We start from the raw sequence: 20607 nt of genomic DNA on the forward strand, positions 1-20607 counted from the left end.
AAAACATAAATTTGGAGGGAGGAAGCAAGGAGGGCAAAGTTTTATTATTTATTATGACTATTAATATCACATTTTTTTTAAATCCAAGAGAAAGCAAAGTCTCTTTACAATTTTCTTTGTCAGGTATATCCTAGTAAAGCTGGAAAAAATAAAATAAAAAGCAAAGCCTAAGGATCGGTGACCCCTGGTGGCTGTGATGTTTCGGTCCATCATGAATGCTGTGTGGAGTACTGTCTTGGCTCTTTGTCACATGTTAAAATCATACTTACCTTTCAAGAGATATCAAATCTGATCTCCTTATTGAAGTCATTAGTGACTATTGTGATCCTGACTTCTTAGGCAGACATCTTCCCCAACACCCCTTTAAAAACTCCTATTCGTGAGGTTTCGGGTTCGATCCCTGGACTCGCTCAGTGGGTTAAGGATGAAGCATTGCCGTGAGCTGTGGTGTATGTCACAGACATGGCTCGGATCCAGCATTGCTGTGGCTGTGTCTGTGGCTGGTGGCTACAGCTCCGATTAGACCCCTAGCCTGGGAACCACCATATGCCATGAGTGCGGCCCAAGAAAAGGCAAAAAAAAAAAAAAAAAAAAAAAAAAAAGGAACCATAAAAACTCCTATTGCAGGAGTTCCCATTGCGGCTCAGCAGTAATAAACTCCATTAGTATCCATAAGGACAAGGGTTCTATCCCTGGCCCCACTCAGTGGGTTAAGGATCCAGCATTGCTGTGTGCCGTGGTGTAGGTCACAAATACGGCTCAGATCTGGCGTGCTGTGGCTGTGGCGTAGACCAACAGCTACAGCTCTGATTCAACTGCTAGCCTGAGAACTTCACTAAGCTGAGGATGAGGCCCTAAAAAAAGCAAACAAGAAAACAACAACAACAAAAAATTTATCAAAATGTATTCTTTAAATATGTGCAGAGTTCCCATCATGGCTCAGCAGAAACGAATCTGACTAGCATCCATGAGGACACAGGTTCAATTCCTGGCCTTGCTCAGTGGGTTAAGGATCCAGCATTGCCATGAGCTATGGTGTAGGCTCCGATTCAACCCCTAACCTGGGAACTTCCATATGCTGCGGATGGGGCCCTTAAAAAAAAGTGCAATTTATCATATGTCAACTATACTTCAAAAAATCTATTAAATAAATGAATGCCTAACCTAATGTCTAATGTTAGAAGGAGAGGTTTGCCCAGTTTGTCTTCCACCCTGGCCTAAACTACTTCTGACAGTTTTTGAACCTGAATTCAAAGTGACGTTTGTTTTTATGTGATAACGTGTAATCTGGTAATCTCTTATGCAGCTGGCTAATTGATTCATAAGCAGGATTTAGTCTCTCCCACTAAACTGCAAAATCCTCAAGGTCAGGCTTCACATCTACTTTTTTGGTGTCCTCTTGCAGTGTCCAACACAATGACAGAAAAATTTACCAAACACCTTTTGATTAACCAAGTGCCTTTATGCTCCTTAACAAATTTGGGGGAGTTCCCGTCATGGCGCAGTGGTTAATGAATCCGACTAGGAACCATGAGGTTGCGGGTTCGATCCTTGGCCTTGCTCAGTGGGTTAAGGATCTGGCATTGCTGTGAGCTGTGGTGTAGGTTACAGAGGCAGCTCGGATCCCATGTTGCTGTGGCTCTGGTGTAGGCTGGCAGCTACAGCTCTGATTAGACCCCTAGCCTGGGAACCTCCATATGCTGTGGGAGTATGGCTCAAGAAAAGGCAAAAAGACAAAAAAAAAAAAAAGAAGAAGAAGAAGAAAAGAAAAGCATGGTGGATGCCACCTCAAAACACTTAGAAATAAAGGAAGAAAAATCATTAAAAAAAAAAATTGGGGAGAGGGGCAGGGGGTCAGGGGAGGGTGGGGTCAAGTCAGAGAATGAAGTCTGATTTTCCTCTAGTTTTATTCTGGAATATAATTTAGAGGACATAGGGTGAAAACCCATAGCACAAGGGCACATCAAGGCACCAACAATACTCTTTGTGTTACAATCTGAAATATAAATACAGATTTGCCTGTCCCAGCGTTAAGCCAGAGAGCTGTGGGTTGAAGGCTGATGAAGATATACCAAGATGAAAGAATGGCCAGGCTGCGATTCAGCTTCACTTCATTACTTGCCCTCTTCATTTTGACCAGTAAGGTGGCACTGACAAGAAAAGGAAAGGGGAAAGCAAGGAGCACTTGATAAAGAACCATGTCCTTTAAACGTCCTCAAGGAGCAGGATGTTCCAGTTGTGACCATGATCACATTTCTCTCCGTATTCCCTCCTAAGAGCGGCGGCGGTAGAGTCTCTACTTGCTGAAAAGTAAAAGAGATGGAAACTGAACCATGAGAACCGGGGAGATCTACCCCTCAGGGGAAAGAAAAGGGCCAACATCATTCATTATACTGGCGGGTCAAGTTGATTATCTTTGCTTTCCGCCATGAGAACTCTCCACTGCCCGTCGAAATCCGTCTATTGTAGGAAATGATATTGCTGGGGCTTTGATTTTTGTAGATCACGTAGGCATAGGTAATGACAAAGAACATCCAGAAACAGTGCATCAGTGTACGGGATACCAAACCAAACCAGCGCAGGATTCTGACCTCTTCCGGGTTAGAGTCATCGTTGGTGTGGATTTGTATTACAATGTTTACGGTTTCGTAGAAAAAGATCCAGATGATATAGATGAGCAAGCCCCTGTATATCTGGGTGTATATTGAGTAGAGGAGCAAGCAGCTGATGATGAGAGTGATGAAAGAAAGGCAGAAGACGATTGTCCAACTCCAGCAGATGATGGCTTGCTTTGCCAGCATCCCTGTACCCTTGATCTGTGAGGATAACTCAGTGCAATTGCCTTTCATTAAGTACTTGCGTTCAAAGATGAGGTACAAGTCGATGGCCATGATGGTAAAGACCCCTGATAACACGGAGCCCATTTTGGCGGTCATCCCACACCAGTGCTGCTGTCTCATGCTGAGACCTCCTGTGAAGACAAACTGTGGGGGGGACCTTTGCCATATACCTGAAACTAACACAACATTGTAAATCAACTGTGTTTTAATCAGAAAACAAGACAAAACAAAGTGGGGGGAGAATTCTGGCTCCTGCCAAGGTGGTAAATTACCAGGGTTTCTGCTGCCTCCCCCCGCCCCCCCAGCGCCAATTCACCTGAAGAAACAATAAAGAGAGAGATGGAAACCAGGCAGTAACAGCTTTAGGAAGACAGAAGTCTGTTTAAAATGGATTTGGGGAGTTCCCGTTGTAGCTCAATGGCTAACGAATTTGTCTAGGAACCATGAGGTTGCGGGTTCAGTCCCTGGCCTCACTCAGTGGGTTAAGGATCTGGCATTGCCGTGAGCTGTGGTGTAGGTCGAAGATGCAGCTCGGATCCCTTGTTTTTGTGGCTGTGGTGTAGGCCGGTGGCTACAGCTCCAATTGGACCCCTAGCCTGGGAACTTCCATATGCCTCGGGTGCGGCCCTAAAAAAGATAAAAAATAAAAATAAAATGAAATAAAATGGATTCGGGAGTGTGAGTGGGGAGGCAGGAGGATGCAGTCTGGGGCTGGTGGCAGTGAGCAGATAAATTTGGCGAAGCTCAACCCGGGCTTCACATTACAGTGACTGAAAGTTCTGGGGCCCCACCCTACAGCCATGAGAACATTCTCTGGGTGGGACCCAGATAGCAGTATTTTACTTTTTATTTTATTTTTTGGAGTTCCCGTTGTGGCTCAGCAGGTTAAGAACCTGGCTAATATCCATGAGAGCATGGGTTTGATCCCTGGCCTCACTCAGGGGTTAAGGATCCATCCTTGCCATGAGTTGTGGTGTAGGTCACAGATGCGTCTCAGATCCCATGTTGCTGTGGCTGTGGCAAGGGCCAGCAGCTATATATAGCTCTGATTCGATCCCTGTCCTGGGAACTTCAATATGTCATGGGTACGGCCCTAAAAAGACCAAAAGAAAACAAACAAACAAACAAACAAAACAAAAACCCAAACCCCAAAACCACTGTACCTTTAATCCACTGTGCCAAGTCAGGGATCAAACCCATGACACCACAGAGACAACTCGGATTCTTAACCTGCTGCACCACAGCAGGAACTCCTCTAACCCTCAGGTATTAAGGAGAAAGACAAGTGTTCCCCTTTTTTCCCTCTTCAATGGCTGAAAGGTGTATGAGTAGGGAGTCATCTCAGACCAACTGGGCAAGGACCTGATAAACAGAAGGAGTCCAGGCCTCTGAAAATGTACAGAGCAGAGATTTACATAGGCTCTTACATGAGAGAGGAAAGCTGTAAACTTCTATCATGTTTAAAGCACTGTTATCTTGGAGCCAAACTTATACGCTAATAAATACAATCGCCTGCACTCTTATAAGCATGCTTGAGGCGCTCCCAGTTCAAACAATCTCTCCTTTGACCCTGCGTTTTTCTCTCTAATTCATATTCAGTGTTTCTCTATTGTTAGAGCAATCAACAGATCCCAGCTCTTGGCTGACTTAAAGCAGAACAGTCGGGGCTCATAGACTCGTGGAGACGGCCAGTTATCTATGCCACAACAATGCTACATAAACAACCACAAAACCTCAGGGGCACAGAACAATGACCATTGCTTAGTTCATAAGTCTGTGGGGTTCAGCTTATCTGGGGCTGGGCTGAGCTGGGCTGATTTCAGCTGGACTCAACTGAGTGTCTGGGGTCAACTCTTGGTTGGCTAGACAGTTCTGTTGATTTTGGCTGAGCTCATTGATATGCCTGAGGGTCAACTGGCTGTTGGCTGATCTAGGATGGCCTCAGCTGGGATAACTCAGGGAGACTGGGCCTTGCGCCACATGTTTGTCATCATCCAACAGGCTAGCCTAGACATGTTGTAATGGCAGTGGCAGAGGGCAACAAGAGTGCTACAGATCGAATGTTTTTGTCCTTGCAAAATTCCTCCGTTGAAAACCTAATGCCTGAGGTGATAGCATTAGAAGGTAGAGGGTTTGTGTTTTGTTTTAGGTTTTGGTTTTGTTTTTTTTATGGCCGAACCCGAGGCATATGGAAGTTCCCAAGCCAGGGACTGAATATAAGCCACAGCAGCAACCTATGTCACAGCTGTGGGAACACTGGATCCTTTAACCCACTGCACCAGGCCAAGGATCAGACCAGCACCTCCGCAGCAACCCAAACCCCTGCAGTTGAATTCTTTTTTTTTTTCCTCTTCTTTTTAGAGCTGTACCCTGGGCACATGGAAGTTGCCTACGCCACAGCCACAGCAAAGTCAGATCCAAGCCACATCTGTGATCTACACCACAGCTTGCAGCAATGCTGGATCCTTAACCCACGGAGCAAGGCCAGGGATTGAACCTGCATCTTCATGGATACTAGTCGGGTTCTCAACCGGCTGAGCCACGATGGAAACTCCAAAGAGGAATATTTAGAAAGTGATTAGATCATGGGGGTGGAGCCCTCCCAAATGAAATTAGTGCCTTTATAAAAGAGGTCGAAGAGGAGTTCTCTGGTGGCCTAGCGGGTTACCAGGATCTGGCATTGTCACTGCTGTGGCTCAGGTTGCTGCAGTGGTGTGGGTTTGGTCCCTAGTCCAGGAACTTCTGTATGCTGCAGGCATGGCCCAGACAAAACAAAACAAAGGTCCCAGAAAGATCCTTTGCTACTTTCACAGAGAAGGTGGCAGTCTGAAACCCAGAAGATGACCTTTGCCAGAACCCTGATCTTAGATCTCCAGCCTCAACAACCGTGAGAAAATTCTGTTGTTTACAAGCCACTCAAGTTCCCTTCATGACTCAGCGGTTAAGGAACCCGACTAGCATTCATGAGGACTCGGGTTTGATTCCTGGCCCTGCTCAGTGGGTTAAGAATCTGGCGTTGCCGCGAGCTCTGGTGTAGGTCGCAAACACGGCTTGGATCTCGTGTTGCTGTGGCTGTGGTGTAGGCCAGCGGCTACAGCTCCGATTCAACCCCTAGCCTGTAGGTGCAGCCCTGAAAAGGACAAAAAAATAAAAATAAAAAATAAATAAAACAATCCTCTCAGCCTATAGTATTTTGTTATAGCAGTACGAACAGACTAAGAGAGCAAGTTGTAGTCACATGGATGCTTTTCAAACATCTGCCTATGTAATGCTTGCTAACATCCACTGATCAAAACACACAGAAGAGTGAGTCCAGGGTTAGAATGAGAAGGTCCCACAAGATAACACAGACACAGGGAGAGGCAAAGAAGGGGGGTATTAATGCAGTCAGTCTCCTACACCATGTCCAGAGGTTTTGCTTGCAGTAGGGTAGCCAGTGTCACAGAGCTGGGCCACTGAAGACTCTGCCACAGCCAGTGATGAGCGTTTGATGCCACAGGTGCACTGGGAGGCCTTCAAGTCCCGGACTCTATATGTTGCTGCTGCCACAGCTATTCCCCCACATTGCATACTGCTGTCACACCTGGCACTACCCAACATCAGAATGGATTCTCCTGTTTTATTTTTTCTTTGCATCACAAGCTCCTCCTGATTCAAAGCCTAGTTGGGAAATTTTTATTAACAGAGCCCATGACAGGTGCACATGACTTAGGTCACAAGGAAGATGGGAAAGTAAGAAGCTGCCATTTTATCTACAATACAGGCAGGTGGGCTCTGCTTCCTCCAAGGTTTCACAGAGTGAAAAATTCTCCACACATGGGAAAGGGGCTTATATTATAGGCAGCTAAAGAACTAAAACAGAACAACAATGATGAGAGAGAAGAGGAGGAGGAAGAGGAGACGGAGGAAGAGCAGACAATCTCTTTGCAGCTAAGCTTCTTGAAAGAGTACTCCAAGTACTCTTTCTTGAGTATTTCTTGAAAAGTACTCACTTTTCTCCTTTTCTTCCATTTCACTTCTGTTAACAATCAGTTATTGCCACACTAATGATGCAAAATACAGTGGTTTACAATCACAAGCATCTGTTTTTCTCACTCATGCTTCAGGCTGCAGGTCATCCTGAAACAACTAAATGCTCACCAGTAGTAACACAGATAAACTGTGCTACTTATAAAATGGAATATTACACAGCAATGCAAAATGAGTGAACTATAGCTATTATTAACATGGGCAAACCTCAAACCATACTGTTGTCTACAAGAAGCAGGCAACAGGAGACAGGATACAATACAATATCATTCATATAAACCATACATTATTTACGGTTACAAGCATAGATTGAAAAATATAAACAGAGGATGATTAATATAAAATCCTGCACAGAGGTTACACCTGAAGAAAGGAGAAGGGGGGATGCCCATAGGAAGGGACCTCCCAAAAGGTGTCTAAGATACAGGTGATCTTATATGTATCTTAGATACATTATTTATTGAACTATGCATACTGTTTTTCTTTCTTGGCTGCCCCACCGCATACGGAGTCCCCAGGCTAGGGATCACATCTGAGTCACAGCTGTGACATAAGCCACGGCTATGGCAATGCTGGATCCCCAACCCACAGTGCAGGGCTAGAGATTGAACCCAATGTGCCAGCATTCCCAAGACACCACCAACCCCATCGTGGGAACTCCCCAAACTATGCATATTTTATATTCTTTTGTGCATGTGATATATTTAACATCCCATGAGAATGACCGACTATGGGTGAGGATGTGAAGCAGTAGAAACTCTCAATCATTGCCATGAGGACCAATATAAACTGGGAAAACCATTTTGCAGAGCATTTTTTTTTTTTGTCTTTTTAGGGCCTATACTACAGCCACAGCAACACAGGGTCTGAGTCGAATCTGCCACCTATGCTGCAGCTCACAGCAAAGCCAGATCCTTAACCCACTAAGCAAGGCCGGGGATTGAACCTGCATCCTCATGGATACTAGTTGGGTTCTTAACCCACTGAGTCACAACAGGAACTCCTTGGAGAACATTTTGCAGTATCTAGTTAAGAGGAAATTGTGCATATTCTGTGATGCAGCAATGTTTTCCCTGAGTAGTCCTTGGTACCGTAAAGCAGTAATTTTTCAAACTTTCAAACTTTCAGAAAATTTGAAAAATTCTTTACTAAGAAATGCATTTTACATAACAATCAAGTATACACCTATATAAACACACCTATGTATAAGTGCATATAAAGTGGAAATAAAAATAAAAATTTTGCACAATGCTTTTTCCTGTTATATGATCTCTTCTATTTATCTTATTATTATTTTTTATTTTTAGGACCTCACCTGTGGCATATGGAAGTCAAGTGGGAGTTGCAGCTGCCAGCCCACACCACAGACATGCAACACTAGATCAGAGCCGCATCTACAAACTACACTGCAGCTCACGGCAACTCCGGAATCTTAACCCACTGAGCAAGGTCAGGGATTGAACTCTCATCCTCATGGATACTAGTTGGGTTCTTAATCCACTGAGCCACAGTGGGAACCCACTCTGACTCTTCTAATCATGTCTATTCTTTTTTTTTTTTTTCCAAGATGAGATATCATTGCCACAACATTGCATAACTTTAAGGTATAAATGTTCCCATCTATTCTATTTCTTTCAAGGGCCCAACCTTTACATTTATTTCAACTCATTAATAGTTGACAAACTGTACTTTTTTTTTTTTTTTGTCTTTTTGTTTAGGGCCGCATCCCTCGGCACAGGGAGTTTCCCAGGCTAGGGGTCAAATTGGAGCTGCAGCTGCTGGCCTATGCCACAGCCACAGCAACATGGGATCTGAGCTGAGTCTGTGACCTACACCACGGCTCACGGCAACACTGAATCTTTAACCGACTGAGCAGGGCCAGGGATCAAACCTGCATCCTCATGGTTGCTAGTGGGGTTCCTTTACTGCTGAGCCATGATGGGAACTCCAACAAACTATACTTTGAAACACACCACACTAGAGAAAATTTTGCACATGGTAATATGTAAAAGAATGTTAAGTGAACACTGTTCAGAATAAAAATATCTGGAGATGACAACTGAATATTTACATAGTGGGACACAATAGGGCAGTTAAGAGATGATCAAACTAGAGCTCCTGTATTGACAGAAGGCAGAGTGAAAACAGCCAGTTGCTGAAGCATATGTACAGTGTGTTGCTATTTATAAAGTTTCAAAACATGAAAAACATGTTGTTCACAAATACACGCATATATAGTAATCTCATCTCTTGGATGAGAGTGGATGGAGGTTTCCACGGGAGAGAGGGAGGAGTATGGGGTCAAGGAGAGGTGAAAGGAAACTTGAATTGTACTGCAAGGTTTTCTGTTTCTTCACCTTGTTCTTATACGTTATTTATTTATATTTATTTTTTGCCACCCTAAGGCACGTGGAGTTCTCAGCCTAGGGATCAATTCCAAGCTGCAGTTGGAACCTATGGCAAAACTGGATCCTTTAACCCACTGTGCCAGGTCGGGGATCCACCTGTGTCCTGGCCCTGTAGAAACACTGATCCCATTGCGCCACAGCTGAAATTCCTGTTATTTATTCTTCGTTCTTTACCGCAGGGGTTGGCAAACTACCATCCATGAGCCAAATCTGGTGCACTGTTTTTGTGTGGTCTGGAAACCAAGAATGTTTCTGTTTGTTTGTTTGTGTTTTCTTTTTGGCCCCATCGGAGGCATGCCAGGAATCAAACTCATGCCACAGCAGCAATTCAAGCTACAGCAGTGACCACACTGACTCTTAACCTGCTGAGCCAACAGGGAGTTCCACATTTTTTTAAATATTGGGGAAAAAAATGAAAGAAGAATGGTATTTTACACATGTGAAAATCATAAAATTTGAATTTTTGTGGTTACCAATGAAGTTTTATTGGAACACAGCTTTGCTAGGTTTACAAAGCCGTAAATGATTTGCAGACTGGCCCTTTACAGAAAAAAGTTTGCCAGGGGGTGGGGGGATGCACTGGGTGTTTGGGATGGAAATGCTATAAAATGGGGTTGTGATGATTATTGTACAACTATAAATGTAATAAAATTTATTAAAAAAGGAAAAAAGTTTGCCATCTGATAATTTTTTGTGTGACATATACTTCATAACAATACAAATGTACCATTACAGAAAAATCCTGGAAATAAAAAGATGTATAATTCTATTATCAAACAAAATTTGCTAAAGTTTTCCATGTTTTCTCCCACTCCTTGACAAAACCCATACCCATATATTTTTATTGAAATTAGGCAAAGATGTTTTACATTCTGCTTTTCTTCCTACCGCGCATCATTTCGTAAACTTTTTGATGCACTGTGTAGCATTCAAATTTGCATGATTTGATGACACAGCATGGTTCAAGTTTATAAACCTCATGTCATAATTTGTCTAACTGCCTTTTCATGTTTAAATTTATATTCTTTTGATTTGTCCCCTGTTTATCATTGGTTACAAGGCAAAGAACAACTTGGTACACAGAGGTTTTTTTCCCTCTCCTTTTGACTTACTTTCTTCTAATAAACTCCTAGGAAAGAAATATTTTTTTCTTTTTTGGCCACCCCGAGGCACATGGAGTTCCAGGGCCAGGAATCTCCTGTGGTAAAGCCAGATCCTTTAAGCCACTATGCCAGGCCAGGAATCCAACATGTGTCCTGGCACTGCAGAGATGCAGCTGATCCCATTGCGCCACAGTGGGAACTCCTAGAAAAGAAATTCTTAATCTTCCCTCCACCCCTTCAAACTCTACTCTCTCTTCCTTTTTTTTCTTTTCTTTTTTTCTTTCTTTTTAGGGCTGCACCTGCAGCATGTGGATGTTCTCAGGATAGGGGTCAAATCGGAGCTACGGATGGCATCCTACAACACAGCCATAGCAACGAAAGATCTGAGCCATGTCCAAGACCCACACCACAGCTCACGGCAATGGTAGATCCTTAACCTAATGAGTGAGGCCAGGGATCAAGCCTGTGCCTTCATGGATATGAGTTGGATTAATTTCCGCTGAGCCACAAGGGAAACTCCTCTCTCTTCCTTTCTTGACTCCTATAATCTCTTGCTTCTTCAATCTTTTTGCTTAGCCCTTTGCCTTCCCTAACAAAACTGATCTCTCTCAGTTGGCTCCTTCTACTGGTTGTTTAGGTTGTTTTGGTATAGAACAAGCTCTCCCACCTTCAGATCCCAGTCTGACCTCACCATCCCTTTTGTGGACCTGCCAGAGGCCAGCTCTGGCGGCCAGGGAGTGTACACTTTTCCGAAGAAGATGGACAGATGTCGGCTTTTGCATCAGAGACAGCCTCTTTGTCCCTTCTTTCAGGGCGCTGGACTGCTCAAACTTTATTGGCAACAGTGGTTGATTATATAGACAGTTTTTTACTACAGATTACATCACAGTGTTAAAAGTACATTGGTTAACTATTACATGGTATAGCAGCTATACATCATGTTTTAAGATCTCTATCTTAACTAAACTTAGTATTTTGAAGAGGCCATAGACACAAGAATTTGGCATTCACAAACCTTGTTTGTAGACTGGTGCTTATCTTCAAAGCGTTATGGCAGGGAGATAGTGTAAGTAAATATAAACCAACTTAACTAAACTAGCTATCACTTAAAAGCTTTTAAAATCAAAGACAAAACTCACAGCTAGGTTTTTTGGATAATATATGTCTAACTTTTATGAACCTCATTAAGATCCTAACTCTGAAGTTTACTATATAACTAGTTAATAAATAAACACTATGTTTTAACTAAGTTGGATTTAAATAGGGGAAAGTCCTTCAGGATGAAATTCTTATTATATTATTGTTGTAACTTTGTTAAATCACAAATCACCACAGGAAAATAAGAATGGAAAATAAGAATAATAAGTAAATAATCAGGAAAGACGGGGGAAAACTGAGTAACAAAACAACAGGAAAGACTAGGTCACCCAAGAAACAATCCATGTTCTCCAGTGCAAACATGGAAATTGTTTTCCCAGGGGAGCCCCAATTCTTCCCCATCAACATCAAAATGAGAGCTGTGTAACCTGAGGCCTGCCCTCGGCTTGTACCGAACAGGCAGGCTTTCATCCTGACCAGAAGCCCACCTTCGGCTTGTACCATTCAGGTGAGTTCCCTTCTTTGGTTAGGAACCTGCCATCAGGGTTTTTTTTTTTGCCATCAGGCAAGGTCCTTGTTTTGAGTCCCTGCATTTTCTCGGCTCCCCACATGGACCAACACACAGCAGTGCATTATGAGGGCTGCTTTCTGCTCTTCTTCCTTTAGTCCTTCCACTCAGCACAGGGTCCACTCCACTCCTACGGGGAGGTTAAAGTCTGCTAGCTATCTCCTTGTAACTAAGTCCAAAGGCCTTTTTCTTGATTTTTATCTCTCCCTGGAGCTGCTGCTCTGAAAGGACCTCCCTATGGTCCTTCAGGTCTTTCTCATTCCTTTCCTGCATGTCTCCACTCAGGGTTTATCTCTTCCATAGAGCTTTAGCTAAGGACTGGGATACGCCCACCTCTTTTGAGTCCACAGTCAACCCAGACACAACTCATTCCCTTTGCTCCACACTCTGCTCCAATCTAAGCTGTTTCACGCTCCTTCGAGGATTCAGTCAAAGAGAGAAAAGTTAAAAACTTGCTGGCAGATAGATGACACTGGGATCCTTCTACTTCAGTTTCAAAATAATCAAACGTTTGATGGAAGTTCCGGGTGTGGGTCAATGGTAACCAACCCAACGAGTATCCATGAATGCAGTTTCCATCTGAGCCTTGCTCGGTGGAAGAAGGATCCAGCATTGCCATGAGCTGTGGTGCAGGTCACAGATAAGGCTCAGATCTGGCGTGGCTGTAGCTGTGGCTGAGGCTGGTAGCTGCAGCTCCGATGTGACCCCTAGCCTGGGAAATTCCATGTGCCTCAGCTGCAGCCCTAAAAAGGCAAAAATGAAAAAATTTAAAAAGTGCTTCAAAGGAGTTCTCGCCTTGGCTCAGCAGAAAAGAATCTGACTAGGAACCATGAGATTTGTGGGTTCAATCCCTGGCCTCGCTCAGTGGGTTAAGGATCTGGCATTGCCATGAGCTGTGGTGTAGGTCAGAGATGTGGCTCGGATCCTGTGTTGCTGTGGCTGTGGCGTAGGCTGGCAGCTGCAGCTCTGATTTGACCCCTAGCTTGAGAACCTCCATGTACCGTGGGTGTGGCCCTAAAAAAAAGAAGAAAAAAAAAAGTGCTCCAAGGACCCCTTGGGAACCTCAAACCAAAGATTTTTTTTTTTTTTTTGGTCTTTTTAGGGCCACACTGCAGCACAGGAATTTCCCAGGCAAGCTGTAGCAGCCAGCCTACACCATGGCCACAGAGATGCCAGATCCGAGCTGTGTCTGTGACCTACACCACAGCTCACAGCAATCCCAGATCCCTGACCCACTGAGCAAGGCCAGGGATACTAGCTGGGTTCATTACTGCTGAGCCACAACAGGAACTCCAACAAAGACTATTTTAAAAAGTTATCACCAGACAACTAAAAAAAATTTTTCTGGCCATGCCTATAGAATGTGGAAGTCCCTGGGGCTGGGGATCAAACCTTTGTCACAGCAGCGACTTAAGCCACTATAGTGACAATGCCAGATCCTTAACTTGCTATGCCACGAGAGAACTCCTAGACTCTTTTTTTTTTTAATCTTGGATGGGAAACTGGCTTAGGAGTAGAAAATAAAGAGTAGGAATATTAACAGCTTCTCTGGGTTGAACAGTGTTAACAGTATCCCCTGGGAATCTGTGTTATTTAACATTTCATAAATGATTAAGAAAAAGGAATACTTTGAGACATTTTTAGGTATAACAGATTACACTCTGCTTTCCACATAGTGAAATGTCAAGTCAATAGGGAGCATCTTCTGGAACATTTCTAAAGTTATGTGAGGAGGCTAGAAAGTCACAGGTGATTTGCCATGTGGACACATGTAAGGCAGCTCACACAGAGGGGACAATTCAGGTGACACCTTTAAGACAATGAACTCTGAACTGCCAGCTTCCACTGAGGAAAGGGATCAGAAGTTGCTGTAGATGATCCCTTCAAGATATCAGCTCCTCAGTGTTCCTGTTGTGGCTCAGTGGTTAATGAATCCGACTAGGAACCATGAGGTGGCGGGTTCGATCCCTGGCCTTGCTCAGTGGGTTAAGAATCCGGCGTTGCTGTGAGCTGTTGTGTAGGTCATAGACGTGGTTCGGATCCCGAGTTGCTGTGGCTCTGCTGTAGGCCAGTGGCTACAGCTCTGATTTGACCCCTAGCCTGGGAAACTCCACATGCCATGGCAGCAGCCCAAGAAATGGCAAAAAGGAAAAAAAAAAAAAAAAAAAGAAAAAAGACATCAGCTCCTGTAAAATCCAAAGTGCCAGCAAAAGTTCTGGTGGTCCAGAAGGAAGACAAAACACCAACTTCAACGCAAACCTAAGGAAATGCCTTTTGGAGCTCAGTATGCAATGCTAGGCACTGCATCATAAGAAAAAGAGCCAAAGAAAGGCAGCTATAATGATTAAAAGGATAGAGGGGATTTTGTGTGATGGAGTAAATACCCATAAGGGTGACTCTGAGACAAGATAGGATGAAAATCAATGAAAACATGGGAAATTCAGAGCAAATTAAAATAGCCCTTTTTATATTGTGAAATTAGGGGACAAAAGAAGCTTGAAAATGGGCTTATGTCTATGTAGAAGTAGACCGTTAGAGGGCATATAAAAGAAGTTCCTTTAGACCTCCCAATATGATGTAGGACTGTGCTAGTACCAAGAGTGGAGAACATCAGCCTATCTCAACAGACCTTTGAGATAAAAAAAAAAAAAAACTATCTGGACTAGGGTGTCCTCCCTGTCCCCTCTACCCTCCCCCCATCACTGTGGCATACAACCACAGAAACTCAAAAGAGCAAAAACACCAACAAGATATGCGATAAAGAATTCAAAATGCTAGGAGTTCCTGTCGTGGCTCAGCGGAAATGAATCCTACTAGGAACCATGAGGTTGTGGGTTTGATCCCTGGCCTTGCTCAGTGGGTTAAGGATCTGGCATTGCAGTGAACTGTGGTGTAGGTTGCAGACGTAGCTTGGATCCCACATTGCTGTGGCTGTGGTACTGGCCAGAGGCTACAGCTCTGATTAGATCCCTAGCCTGGGAACCGCCATATGCCGTGGGTGTGGCCCTAAAAGGACAAAAATAAATAAATAAATTTAATTAAAGAATTCAAAATGCTAATATTAAATCTCATTCTGAGGATTTCCTGTGTGGCTCAGTGGGTTGAGTGGGTTGAATTCAGCCACTGTCACTGAAGTGTCTCTGGTCACTGCAGTGGCACTTTCCTGGCCTGGGAACTTCTGCATGCCATGGATGCTGCTAAAAAGAACCAAAACAAAACAAAACAAAAAACAAACTCTCATTCTGAGCCAAAAGTAGATTGAAAGTAAGGTCAAGGGTGAAAGATTTATAATGGATTAATAAGAGAAAATAAGGATGTTTCGGGGGTACATTATCTTTTTTTTTCTTTTTTTGCATCCTGCGGCATATGGAGCTCCTGGTCCAAGGATCAGATCCAAGCCGCAGTTGTGAGCTACACAGCAGCTGTGACAATGCTGGATCCTTAACTCACTGGGCCAGGTGAGGGATTGAACCTGCATCCCAGCGCTCCAGCTGCTGATCCTGTGGCACTACAGCAGGAGTGGGAACTCCGTTTGGGGGTACATTCTTAATATTTGTGATTCATGCCTTGGGGATGTGCTTTGTCCTCTCAGGAAATGTTACTTGGTATTCTGAATTGGATGGATAAAATAAGAATATTTCCTAAACAGTTTGTCAGCATCTGGATTCTCATGGTCAGAAAGTGGCAGTTATTGGTTGAAACAGAGGTTTGATCATTTGAATTTCATCCACAGCACAAGTCCTTTAATAGTGATCAATTACCTTAGGAGAGAGAGGCTCTTTTGAACCAACCGTTACTCATGTGTTGAACAGTTGGCAGCTCTGAGCCATCAGATCAGTATTGATCTTCCTCCATAGTTTACAAAATATCAGGGTACCAGGGCAACCGGGACGGGGAAAGTAATAACCAGAGTGTTGTTGAGTTGGGAGACGTTAAAAATGGGCTGCAACCCACTCGTGTGCCCTTATTTTTAGGTCAAGGATGTATGTATGTTCATATAATATGCTCTCTCTTTCCCCAAAATACTACACTCAGGAACCTCATTACTGCCCCCTCCCCCAAAGAAAACAGAACCCTCTCCTCCTTCCCGTAGGTCTCTTTCTTTACCTGCTTCTTCCCCAGCTTGGGTTAAGAACTTTCGGCCCCGCCTCCCTGTTCGTCCAAGCTCCGCCTTCCCGGTTCACCTGTGTGCCCCGCCCCTGACGTTACAGTTCGGCATCAGCGGCGTGCAGGATTCCAGCTCCCGATTGGCTCATCTGACCACGGCCAGCGCAGCCCACCAATGGCAGCGGTACTGGATGGGGGGTGGTGGTGCCCACATCCAAGATGGCGCTCCCGGGAGCTGGGAGCGGGTGACCGGCGGCTGGGAAGCGGCCTGGGCTGGCCCTGCGATTGCGGGGTCTTGGGGGCATCTGCTGGGTAGCACCCCCACCCCCCCGGCCCACCTACAAGGCCTTCCCCGGGCTGGAGCAATGGCCGCCGAGAACAGCAAGCAGTTTTGGAAGAGAAGCGCCAAGCTGCCGGGGAGGTGAGCCCAGGACGCTGAAAGGAAGAGGGGATTGGACCAAACCCTTCCAGATCCTAAACCCTAAATCCCGCGGGCCTGGGGTGCCACCGACCCCAGAAGGCTGGTTTGGGGGACCTGGGAGAAGGAGGTTGGGGCTGCCTGGTGGCGGCAAGACAGCTGTCAGGCAAAGGAGCCGGCAGCGAGCTTTGGAGATGGCTGGGTGTGGGAGCAGACCCGGGTCTGGGGGCGTAGGGCTTTGGAGGGGCTGCCCTCAGCCGGGAGGGGGCCGGTGGCTGGAGTTCTGGCATAAGGGACAGTGGAGTTGGGTGAGTAACTAGTGTCGGTCCTGGGTTCGGAAAGCCACCACAAGAGCTGCTTCTCACTTTAAACAGAACTCCTTCTTGCGGGGGGTGGTCTCCACCTCGCACAGGTGGTTGTTTGCTCGTGGGTGGCCCCTTCCCTTGCTCCACCAGCTCTGCACGTATGAATTTTTCTTCTAGACTCCTAAGAGGTTCTGATGAGAGCTTGGGACCGTCTGTAGGGGGACAAAAAAAGTGAGGAAAATTCTTAAGCACGATCTCACTTTATCCAGAGTTGGCTCTTTCCCATTGGGAATAATTACAGGGTGACCTAGAATCGAGATTATTTCTTTAGCATTTTATAAGGGTTTGTTCAAACTCAAGTAACCTTTTCCCCTCTGCCTGGTAGTGTACTTCTTGTGCAAATGCACTAAATTCTTTAAAGTTGTTTAGTTGGAGAGCAGACTTTTAAGTTACTCTCCACTCCCACCCCGACCCCCTTTTAGGCGTTTCTTGAGACTCTTAGCAACTCTACATTCATCAGTCTGTTGTTGGTTTAGTTTCAATTTGTTTGCAGTCCTGAGAAGTAAAAGGAGTGTATGTTTCAAATCTTAAATTTAAGATTTTTGCTATTCACAGTCCACTTGATGATGAAATTCATGTTTAGTTGTGCCCCCACGTGCTACCCTTTCTAATTGATTCAGGGATAGTAATCTTTTAAACCTGTGGCTTGTTTGTTTAATAGCAAGAGAGAAATGAGGGTCATTGGTGGCTATATGGCAGTCTTATTTCTGTTAGGATGCTGTTAAACATTTGGGAATCAGCTTTTGGTAATTTAGTAAAAATAGTGCAAGGGAATGCAGAAATAGCTTCAGATTAAAGTGTTGTGGAATCACAGTGTTAATAGGAATGCTGAAGACCTCTATGTTTTTAGACAGGCACCACTTCCTGCCAACTGATTCCTTTTCCTTCCTGGTCTAGGGAGCTCTCCAGTCTTGCTAACTGCTGTTCTCTGGGGTTTTCCATGGTGAGATCATTAAATTTTGAAGGTCTGAAGGGGTTATAATCAGAATCTATGGGAAAACTGTTAAATCAGGAAGTGGGGTTTAAGAGGTGGGACAAAACCTGATCTTTTGTGCCTACTGACTGCTGTGAGTTCATTTGAGTTTGAGTTTTAATACTTTTTTTTTTTTTCAGAGCCACACCCATGGCATGTGGAGGTTCCCAGGCTAGGAGTTTAATCAGAGCTACAGCTGCCAGCCTACGCCACAGCCATAGCAACACAGGATCCGAGCCGCCTCTGCGACCTACACCACAGCTCATGGCAACACTGGATCCTTAACCCACTGAGCAAGGCCAGGGATCGAACCCACAACCTCATAGTTCCTAGTCGGATTTGTTTCCGCTGCGCCACGACAGGAACTCCTCAGTATTAACAATTTTTGTTTTTTATGTTTCCTTTTTTGGACTGTAGGAACAGCCAACTTTTTGCAAAGCAGTACTTTTGTGAGATGGGGAGAGAAATCTTTGCAGTTTCCTCAAGTTTCTGGCTTCCTTTTTCATTTTGAAGAGGAATATTGAAGGAAAGGAGAGAACATTTGAGTTCAGAAAGACATTATTGGACAATTATCTGTATGATCAAGGACAGCCGATTTAATCTCTTTAGGCCTTAGTCTCCTTATCTGTGAAATAAGGGTAAAAATACTTTCCTCAAGGTCCCTGTGAGAACTGAATTAAACATCCTATTTGTGAAGAACCTAGGACAGTGTTTATTTAGCACATTAGAGCTGCTCAGTATATTCTAGTTATTAGTATTACTGTTATTATTATAGAAAGTAAACATTGAAAAGAACACTTCTCTGATCTTACTCCAGTATTATATTAACGTTCATCGCTTATCTTTTTTTTTCTTTTTTTTTTGTCTTTTTGCCTTTATGTGAGCCACTCCCGCAGCATATGGAGGTTCCCAGGCTAGGGGTCTAATCGGAGCTGTAGCTGCCACCCTATGCCAGAGCCACAGCAACTCGGGATCCGAGCCGCGTCTGCAACCTACACCACAGCTCATGGCAACGCCGGATCGTTAACCCACTGAGCAAGGGCAGGGACTGAACCCGAAACCTCATGGTTCCTAGTCGATTCGTTAACTTCTGCACCACGACGCCATGACGGGAACTCCCATTGCTTATCTTAAGGCATTAAAATGTTGCCCCAACTCATAATAGTTTTGAGCACCTTGCTTGTTGGTGAGAAATAATTGTTCAGCTGTGTGTTTTTAGCAGGGGTGCCCTAGGAGCCCCTGGTTATGGGATAAAACTCAAGTTCTAAAAAACTATTTTCTCTAGTACTTCAAGTTAGATAAAAAGGGGAAAAAGGTGCTTTGATTTAAGGAAAATGTTAGGACATTTTCTTGAGAATAGCAACTTTGTGCTCTTTCAGTCTTAGTGAAGAAAAACCTTCTCTGGGTGGGGAAGTGACACAGATAACGGTGTCGAGGTCCATGGCAACCAAGAAGTGAAACTAGTTTACTCTTTGCAAATTGGAAGGTAAAAATTCAAAGCCATGGCAGATTACTTTCAGTTTCTTTTGGTCATGATCCAGCAACCTTAATTACAACAACTAGCAATTTTATCAGGTAAAATAGCCTCAGTTCAAGATGAATTCAACAGCCTTTTGCAAAATAAGAGCCTTGTTGAGATTATGATTCACATATCATAACAGTTCACCCTTAAAGTGTACAATTCGGTGGTATTTAGCATATTCTTTAGAGTATAAATGATTGCAACCCCTCCCCACAAATTTCAGAGCACTTTCATCACTCCCAAAAGAAACCTTGTATCCATTAGTAGTTGCTCTCCATCCTGCCCTCTCTCTGGCCCCTGGCAACCACTAATCTTTCTGTTTCTATGGATTTACCTCTACTGAACATTTCATATAAATAGAATAATGTGATATGGAGCCTTTTGTGACTGACTTCTTGTATTAAACAGAATGTTTTCAAGGCTTGTTTATGTTGCAGCCTTTATCAGTATTCCATTCCTTTTAGGGCCAGATCCGATTCCATTGTAAGGATGTACCTCAGTTTGTTCACCCATTCATCAGTTGACCAACATGAGGGTGGTTTCCATTTTTTGGCTATTATGATGAGTAATGCTATGAAATTTATGTGCAGGTTTTTGTGTGAATGTATGTTTTCCATTCTTTTGAGTATATGTAGGACCGGAATTGCTGGGTCATATGGTAATTTGTTAGGATTAAATATCTTTTTAAGTTCTCTCAGTTATTCTTAAGAGCCATGTACTTAATACATTGAATGGTCCTTATGTGGATGCCTAGTAAGACAGGGGGATGCATGTACCACGTTGAGAACACAGGCTCTGCAAACTGGTAGATAAAGTTCTGGAGTGCTAATGGACAGCATAGTGATTACAGTCAACAACACTATATTATGAACTTCAAAGTTGCTAAGATACTGGATTTTTTTTTTTTTTTTTTTTTTTTTGCTTTTTAAGGCTGCACTCAGAGTTCCCATCACGGTGCAGTGGTTAAGGAATCCGACTAGGAACCATGAGGTTGCGGGTTCGGTCCCTGCCCTTGCTCAGTGGGTTAAGGATCTGGCGTTGCTGTGAGCTGTGGTGTAGGTGGAAGACACGGCTCAGATCCCGCATTGCTGTGACTCTGGCGTAGGCTGGTGGCTACAGCTCTGATTAGACCCCTAGCCTGGGAACCTCCATATGCCGTGGGAGGGGCTCAAGAAA

The 20607-nt window shown here is 44.2% G+C and overlaps 2 protein-coding genes across 3 annotated transcripts in view; one reads left to right on the forward strand and one right to left on the reverse strand.

Annotated features, from left to right (window-relative positions):
- Window positions 1-1888: 1888 nt before the first annotated feature.
- Window positions 1889-16226, reverse strand: TMEM217 (transmembrane protein 217). The gene is made up of 2 exons (XM_001927644.6): window positions 16154-16226; window positions 1889-3016 (listed from the first exon to the last, which is right to left on the reverse strand). The coding sequence occupies exon 2, from the start codon at window positions 2958-2960 to the stop codon at window positions 2382-2384; it is 579 nt and encodes a 192-aa protein (XP_001927679.1). The 5' UTR covers window positions 2961-3016; window positions 16154-16226; the 3' UTR covers window positions 1889-2381.
- Window positions 16227-16363: 137 nt separating this feature from the next.
- TBC1D22B (TBC1 domain family member 22B) overlaps window positions 16364-20607 on the forward strand; it is a 74741-nt gene continuing 70497 nt past the window's right edge. For both annotated transcript variants that reach the window (XR_014810005.1, XM_003128372.5), the window contains exon 1: window positions 16364-16574. Coding sequence is in view for 1 of the 2 variants with exons in the window: in XM_003128372.5 (XP_003128420.4) it covers window positions 16519-16574 (56 nt within the window). In the remaining variant the exon portion in view is untranslated. The remainder of the gene's footprint in view (window positions 16575-20607) is intronic.

Source organism: Sus scrofa, chromosome 7 (assembly GCF_054392235.1).
Source record: "Sus scrofa isolate SSC_HxYL_T2T_F1_AM1 chromosome 7, Sscrofa_HxYL_maternal_Yorkshire_Landrace_v2.0, whole genome shotgun sequence".
Lineage (NCBI taxonomy): Eukaryota > Metazoa > Chordata > Mammalia > Artiodactyla > Suidae > Sus > Sus scrofa.